This window comes from Octopus bimaculoides, chromosome 4, assembly GCF_001194135.2.
Source record: "Octopus bimaculoides isolate UCB-OBI-ISO-001 chromosome 4, ASM119413v2, whole genome shotgun sequence".
Taxonomy (NCBI): Eukaryota; Metazoa; Mollusca; class Cephalopoda; order Octopoda; family Octopodidae; genus Octopus; species Octopus bimaculoides.
Genome location: NC_068984.1, coordinates 93,830,156 through 93,839,147, shown reverse-complemented (window position 1 = coordinate 93,839,147; position 8,992 = coordinate 93,830,156). Strand labels below are relative to the sequence as shown.

General features: G+C 31.5%; 1 protein-coding gene across 6 annotated transcripts in view; it reads right to left on the bottom strand.

Annotated features, from left to right (window-relative positions):
• Positions 1 to 2,466: 2,466 nt before the first annotated feature.
• The window catches only part of LOC106881414 (membrane progestin receptor gamma), a 99,435-nt gene continuing 92,909 nt past the window's right edge, over positions 2,467 to 8,992 (bottom strand). For all 6 annotated transcript variants that reach the window (XM_052967270.1, XM_052967269.1, XM_052967271.1 and 3 more), the window contains one exon: positions 2,467 to 6,723. In XM_052967270.1, coding sequence (XP_052823230.1) covers positions 5,737 to 6,723 — 987 coding nt within the window. In that variant the 3' untranslated portion in view covers positions 2,467 to 5,736. The remainder of the gene's footprint in view (positions 6,724 to 8,992) is intronic.

Genomic DNA, 8,992 nt, shown 5'->3' with positions numbered 1-8,992 from the left:
TTTTTATGTAATCATTAGTAAGTTTTCATATCTGTATATTTACATATATATTTGTATATAAGAATATGCATTTATATTTATACACACAAGCATATATATACATACATACACACACATATATATATATACATATGTATACATAGGTGTGTGTGTTTTCAATGTGCATGTGTATGAATATGCATTGATTAAAGTGTGGAGTCACTCTTTATTTACCATTACTTATAAGTTTGTTCTAACCCAGATTGTTAGCAAGAACTACAATCATATACAATTAATATTCATTTTTATATGAAGCATTTTTGATTGGGCAGTATTTTGTCTTAGATGGTGAAAAAAATTTATCTTTAGAAATTTTATGTTATAAGGTTTTCTTTAATAATCAAATAATATTGTTAACACAAATTAAAAAAGGAAAAAAAGTTGAAGCAAAATATAAACAAGTTTTCATAACAATACCTTCTGTATTCATGTTTTGAACATTTTTCAGTTGTCAAATAATCAGAGATATCAGTGTTATTGTTCATGTTATGAAGAAAACAAAATGTCAGGAACTAGTTTAATAATGTACCCATAGCATGCATTTTAACTAAGTGGAACTATAAAATTTCAAAGACAAACTATTTACTTGTTTACAAATTTATACCTCAAAGGAGTTAATGACACTTATCAAAGAAGGATATTTGCTATCTTTTTTGCTGTTAGAATTGAAGATGGCAGTGAAAATTGCAATAGTTACCAGTCACCACACAGGAAAAGTAAAACATTTGATATTCATTATATATATATAAATGGGGAAGACCAGTTTATGGGATTACCTTAGGTTTCCCGTCCATAAAGGCTTTAGCTTTATGGTGTCTCGTCAGATCCCAAAAACTTGTTAGCCCATGACCTCTTAAAAATATTTTTAGGAGGTAATGAGCCAACAGATTTTTGGGATCTGATGATATGCCATAAAGCTAAGCCCTTTATGGACGGGAAACCTAAGGCAATCCCATAAACCGGCCTTCCCCATTTTTAATATATACTGCCCTAGAGTGTGCTTCTTCTTTCATATTTATGTTTTTTACAAATGATACACACACACACACACATAATTACTTTCCTTCCCTACCTTATAATGTCTTTACTTGCCTGCCATCATTTACCTTCAAATTTTCAGTTTGTTCTTTAGACTATTTCATCAAACTTCTAGTACTAATAAGACAAACATTCCTTTCATTGTAATTTTTACAACATATGTAAGCACCCACTTCTTTTAATGAGGCATTCCTATTGTTTTCCTATAAAGGTGCAGGTGTGGCTGTTGTGGTAAGAAGCTTGCTTCCCAACCACATGGTTCTAGTTTAGTCCCACTGCATGGCACCTTGGGCAAGTGTCTTCTACTATAGCCTCAAGCCAACCAAAGCCTTGTGAATGGATTTGGTAGATAGAAACTGAAAGAAGCATGTCGTATGTGTGTGTGTGTGTGTGCACGTTTGTGTGTCTGTGTTGGTCCCCCAACCATCGCTTGACAACTGATGTCGGTGTTTACATCCCCATAACTTAGTGGTTCAACAAAAGAGTACGATAGAATAAGTACTAGGTTTACAAACAATAAGTCCTGGGGTTGATTTGTTTGACTAAAGGTGGTGCTCCAGCATGGCTGTAGTCAAAAGACTGAAACAAGTAAAAGAATAAAACTTGAGAAGTGAAACTTTCTTCAATAGTTGAATAAACTGTCAGGTGAAACTTAAATTTCCAGTCAGTACAAATATTGCTCTGTGTGTGTGCACATGACTTTTCACCCAGGTTTCTATGGCTTGGATAATTCTAAAAACATGGATGTTTGCATTATATTTCAAATCTGAAAGTAAACTATTTCTTTGAACATGATTCTTAATTATGAAAGAAGTCTACATATTTGAAAAAAAAACTGCAGTTGAAGTTAGAACAGTATTCTTTGTCTAAAGAACTAAAGCAATATCTATAATGAATTTTAATTTTTGAGCTATAATACACACACACACACACACACATAGATACATAAGAATAGGGTGGACGAAGTTCAGTGAGTTATTACTTCTGTTAGTGACAAATGGCCTCTCCCTCAGAGTGAAAAGCAAATTGTATGATGTTTGTGTACAAACAGCTATGTTACATGGCAGTGAGACATGGGCTATGACTACAGAGGATATTTGAAGGCTTTGATATTTGAAAGAAACGAAGCCAGTATTATCTTCTGGATGGGTAATGTCAGTGTGCATATATAACAGAGTGTGATTTGAGAGAAAAATTGGGTGTGCAAAGCATCAGATGTAGTGTGTAAGAAAGACCAAAGGCATCCAGCTGTAGAAACCATGCCAAAACAGACATAGAGCTTTGGCAGCTCTTCAGCTGGCCAGCTCCTGTCAAACCATTCAACCCATACCAGCATGGAAAATGAACAATAACTGATGATGATGATGATGACAACATAAGATGCAAATATATGGTTGATATCAACAAAAGTTTATTTTTCAAACAGCTCAAAGGAAATAATGGAATGAAAGTCAGTTTTATTAATTTTCATAAAAGCAATAACTGTTAGAATGAATGACGGTAATGAAAAATACAACATCAAAAACATATGTGATATAAAAAGATTAAAAAATAAATCGTCTCCAGTAAAAATTAATCTTGTGTTGAAGATTACATTTAGATTTAAAAATACAATATATTTTGAAATTAAAAAAATATCTCTAAAGATGAAAATACAAATTTGAATTATTGAATTTTGGAAAACTATCATTCTTTAATTGTTTTATTAAAGAGCTACTATGTTAAAGTATGCCCTTAAAAATTGTTGTTTATACTTTTGATTGCCAGATACTTTATAGACCTGGACATTAATGAGATGTTACCATGACATAATGGGATACAGATAAATGAGATAGTCTACTATTGATTTTGCCATCTCTTGTCAATATACATACCCCACATCAAACAGGCTTCCAAACAATATCTATTTACCAAATATCATCCATAGACATTGTTTGACAAGAGTTTATGGTAAATGCTTTCTCAAAGTGTCACACAGTGGGAGTGAACCTGGAACTTTATAACCATACAGCTACACTTTCTGTTACAATGATTCTCATGACAAAAGTGTTAAGTTAATCATATTATAATTCAACCAAATACTGATATCACATTATATTCTCATCTTGGACGTATTGTTGACATATTTTGATCAGCATTCTCTCTAAGCATCTTTAAGAGATATTTCTGAACTAGGCTTTGGATTGGGCTTGGCATATTTATTCTACCAACTCACCACGAGCCTGCTGCGCCAAATGACAATAGTGTTGCATTTTAATATTTTAAACATGAGATTTAATTCTCCTTTTTTTTTTTTTATGTCAGGTCCATGTTGATTGAACATATCAACAACACATCCAAGATGGGCATATAGACCCAAAAATGCTATAAACTCACCATAAATTTATTTCATAAAAATATATATGAACAAAATAATGATATACAAGAAAACAATATGAAAAACTTGGTAAATCTTAAAGATAGTGAGCTCTATATCTGATAGATAATTTCAAAGGAATAAATGGTGATTTCTTACGATAGCTGAAACTACAAATTTGTATGGTTAAATCAAACACAATGTGTATTTTATTTACTTGGACGTACAGAAGAAAAAAATAATCAACTTAAGCAAGATTTGAACCTATTTTGTAGAGGGATGGAACAAAATAGAAAGCTTAAAAGTATTTTACTATCTTGGCTACTCTCCTACTTTGAAGGAGAATAATATTATTTTCAAATTTTGGCACAAGGCCAGCAATTTAAAGAGAGAGGATAAGTCAATTACATTGACCTCAGTACTCAACTGGTACTTAATTTACCAACACCTAAAGGATGAAAGGCAAAATCAACCTTGGCAGAATTTAAACTCAGAACATAATGACAGATGAAATGCCATTTAAGCATTTTACCCAGCATGCTAATAATTCTGCCAGTTCACCACCTTCTTGAAGGAGAATAATATTAAAACATAATGATGTGTCACATTTGTTTCCAGTAAGTAAAATATAATTAAGAAACAATTTCAATTGAATATATAAACATCTTACATATCTATTTCATCAGGAGAATGTGTCCATTAATAGTAAAAATGAATAGGGAAAGTTTAATAATCTAAACATATAAAATTCAGATATAATTTGAAAATATCATCATTTCCAAATAACTTTCACTCCAGTTTCAAAGACCCGTGGGAATTATATGAAATCATTGATAGGTAATTTTATTATTAGATTAAAAAAAAGATAATAATAATAATAATGATTCTTTCTACACAAGGCCTGAAATTTGCGGGGAGGGGACTAGTTGATGACATTGACCCTAGTGTTTCAGTGGTACTTAATTTATGGACCCTGAAAGGATGAAAGGCAAAGTCAACCTTGGCGGAATTAGAATTCAGAACATAGCAACAGGTGAACTACCGCAAAGCATTTTGTCCAGTGTACTAACAATTTTGCCAGCTCGCCACCTTAAATAATAGTAATAATAATAATTTCAAATTTTGGCATAAAGCCAGCAAGTCCAGGGAATAGAGTAAGTCGATTACATCAACCTGTGGCTAACTGATACTTATTTTATTGAGCCTGAAAAGATGAAAGGCAAAGTTGATTTTGGTGGAATTAATAATAATAATGATAACAATAATAAAGATAACAACCCAAACAATAATAATAATGGTTTCAAATTTTGACACAAGGCCAGTAATTTTGGGGGAGAGGACTAGTTGATTACATTGACCTAGTGCTCAAATGACCCTGAAAGAATGAAAGGCAATGTCAACCCCAGTGGCATTTGAATTCAGAATGTAAGGTTGGAAGAAATGCAGCTAAGCATTCTTTTCTAGTGTGGTAATGACTCTGCCAGCTCACCGCCTCATTAATAATAATAATAATAATAATAATAATAATAATTTCTTAATTTTACATGGCACCTTGAAACTAAAAGGAGGGGAATATAGAGGTGATGTTATGGTAGGTCCTTTCCCAAAATTTTAGCACCAAAAAAGTGAAATTGCTTCAAGCAAGAATCAGCATCAGACTACAGTTACAATTGTTTTTTTTTTTATTACAAGAAATTGAATATGTTTTAGAGTAAGAAACTAGAAAGATGTGATATATTTTTATCAAAGATAACTTCAATACTTCAATGAACATATTCTCATTAAAAAATTACCAATATATTATAGTATCCAGTTCATACACAATAATCTTTCTATCTTCTTTCACTTGTTTCAGTCATTAGACCGTGGTCATGCTGGGGCACTACCTTGATGAATTTTAGGGCTTTGTGCTATAAAGTATGTGTAAATAGGATTTTGTATTCTTTATTTTGTTCCCAAAGTGTTAAGAAATTAAAAATGATGGTTTCTACTGTGAATGAAGACCAAATTTCCAAGGCATATCATCACATTATGGTATCTGTTATATTAGAAATCAGTTTTTTCTCTTTTTAAACTTATTTTTAAAGATCAAAATATAAAATCCATAAATATAAGAGTTTTATAAGTAATGTTTAAAGTAAAATGATTGCAATTTATCTGTCATATTCCTAATAATTAAGCAATTTGATACAGGTTGGTTATCTAATTTTATGGTGAATTAGGATATGAATCAGGAATACTATGGAAATATGATTTGATTAACTATGCAGTATAAGTATATTAACAAGATACCTACTGTTTTTTTATTCTTTCTTTTTAATTGCTTTCTTATGGTTTAAAATACATGTATATAAAAGTATAATTAATGCAATTAGTAAAAGTTGCACAAGTACAATACTAATGCTATAGTGGAAATAGTTATAGAACCATTGCTTTGTAATGGTATTTTTTCGAGTAGCCATGTCAATCTGAATTCCTCTCATCTGATAAAATGTGCTAATTATTCCAAAAATATGAAAAAGCTGATGACTATGTAAAACAATATCAAAATATCCAGGTTTAAAACGCTCTGGGAAATGTGAAACATACATTAATACTGCCATAAAACAGTACAAAAATTGCTTTGTGTGATAGAATTTGGAATAAAAACGTTCTTCAAGTGGAGTAAATAAAATAAAAATAGGTATATTGTCAAAAAAATAAGGCCATGAAAATACTCCAATCCGAAAAATTTGTTCATACTTCCCACTAAATCGCGATTGGCAAGAGAAAAGAGTTGACAGCAAAGCACTAAAAAATGCAATAGGTAGGTACCATTTTCCAAACCAAGTGTACTCAAGTACTTCAGGAAATGCATAAGCACGATAAGCGATGGAACTTCCAAAGCTATAAAGACTTACAGCACCATAATCTATAAAAAAACAGATGTGCCGAGCATTATTAGATAAAGAAAGAAACATATGAGCCATTGAACTAGCAAAAGGAAAGAGAATACATGTCACAAGGTAAGCAATCAGAGGAGAGTTATAACTACTTTGTAGAAAATCTTTGCTGTATGTTTGACAAATTGTGTACAGAAAATATAAAGCTGGCAAGAAATGAGTCCAAAAATTAAAAGTTTCATTAGTTGCAGTGAATATACTGCAAACACACTGAAATATAGTGCACTCTGGGTAACGATATCCAGTGAGAATAAAATTTTCACGAAATTCTGTAGGAATTTGTTCAACAGAACACAAGGGTCCAAGAATCCTTTGAAAGACCATCATTTCTAAGTTTCTATGTCTGATCTGAAGTTAGAATAAAAAATAGAACATTTAATTACTACTGAGAGACCTTATTTTAAAATTAATTTTCTGTAAAAGAAAACAAAAAAGGCAAATTGTCAATTGGCAAAAAAGCAAAACAGAAATTTATTTTAATTTGGTGAAAAAAGTAAGGTTAAATCTCTCAAGAAAATAAAGTAAATGAAAAAAAGACTACCAAAATAGTCATTTCAATATCTATCAAGTCATTTCAATGCCTATCAATCAGTTTATAATATTTACTAGAAGTGGGAAAGCATTTAATACTCAAATAAATATTATAGACTTGTTTGTGAAACACCTGTGTTCTGAAGAAGGGGTTAAACCACAGATTATTCCATTTATGTAATCTACTTAGATTTAGTTTTTTTTTTGTTATCAGTCATAACATCCAATTTCAAATTAGCAGTTTTGTTAATATTAAATGAGGTAAGGCAATTCTAATTGTTGTTAAACATAACGCTCTTAATTATATTCCTCTTATTAGTTACAGGCTGTTCTTTTGAATCACAATGGTTCAGATATTTGCTAGAGAAAGGTACCAAGGGTATTTTGATGTTTAATATCCTTAACCTAAGAGATTCTATTAGTATCATTAGGCACTACAGTTCCCACAGTTTATGGCAGTGTATATTCAATTCAGATACATGTGACATTGAAGTCTATATCATTATTGTTAAATTGATTTACTTCGTTATCATAATCATGATCTACGGTATTAACATGTTTGTATGTAGTGGGATATAGCTACCCAACCTTAGGTGGAAAATATTTATACTATTGAGAATATACATGATTTTATCCATATTCACTGCTTTATTGTAATACATGACACTCTAAGAAAAAATATCCTTATTGGCAGAGAATTTAGAAATTTTAGGTGAAATACCCCTCACTATAAATTTGATTACTATTTGAGTATGATTTGAATAGTTATTAATATTGTAAATTCTCATTAGTTTTGTGGTGTAGTCAATTGAACCCCAAATTTAATTTCAATGACGTATAGAGAAAACTTGCTATCCTATGGTTATTACCAACTGTAATAGACAGTCGTAAGTTTATTATGAAATTTAATAATTCTTCTAGCTGCTAAATTAGTATCAAGAGTAACTGAGAACTTTTCATGGCATAAATAAGGCTGTGTTTGAAGAAAGTCCCCTGCACTTTCAGTTTGTAGGAAACATTTTCTTCTATTGAAGTACTGTCTCCCTCCTTGCAACCTGCTAGTACTTACATGGGTGAGTATTCATATGCTACATTATATATATATGTGTGCATGTGTGTCTCTCTCTCTCTCTCTCTCTCTCTCTCTCTCTCTATATATATATATATATATATATAAGTACAAAGTACATAAGGAATTAGAGAATGAACAAAAGTTTAATCTTACAGCTGTTTTGGCCTAGCTTTGGCATGCCCCATTCTATCCGAATAGTTCCTGCTGGAGTGATTATCGGATGAAATGCTGAAATGGGGGTACATGCACGATTCGCTAGTACTCTTCAGAGATTCACAAAGAATTTCATACAAATATAGAGTAAGAGGTAAAAACAAAGGTGAAATAGAAACAAAAACAAAAATAAAAATAAAGATAAAAATGAAAATAAAAATAAGGGTACAGCAAGAAAAAAATAATAATAAAAATAAATAAATGAAAAATAAAAGTATAACATAGAAAATATAAAAATATATAAAAACATAAAAATATAAGGCACATAAAAAGCCTACAAACAGTACATGAGGTCATACAAATAGCTATAGACACTCCAATACATATATATGAGTCCATGTGCATAACCATACTCAGATATCCCCTCACTCACATGTATACATATACAAGTATGTATACACAGGCATTCTACTACGTACGCGGTTCCTGGCATCAACGCTATCTACCGTGTTTTGAAAGTTGAAAACTCCCCCCTTTTACCCGCTCCCATGCTGGAGCACCGCCTTTAGTCGAGTAAATCGACCCCGGGACTTATTCTTTGGAAGCCTAGTCTTTATTCTATCGGTCTCTTTTTGCCGAACCGCTAAGTGACGGGGACATAAACACACCAGCATCGGTTGTTAAGCAATGCTAGGAGGACAAACACAGACACACAAACACACACACACACACAAACACACACACACACACATATATATATATATATATATATATATATACATATATACAACGGGCTTCTTTCAGTTTCCGTCTACCAAATCCACTCACAAGGCTTTGGTTGGCCCGAGGCTATAGTAGAAG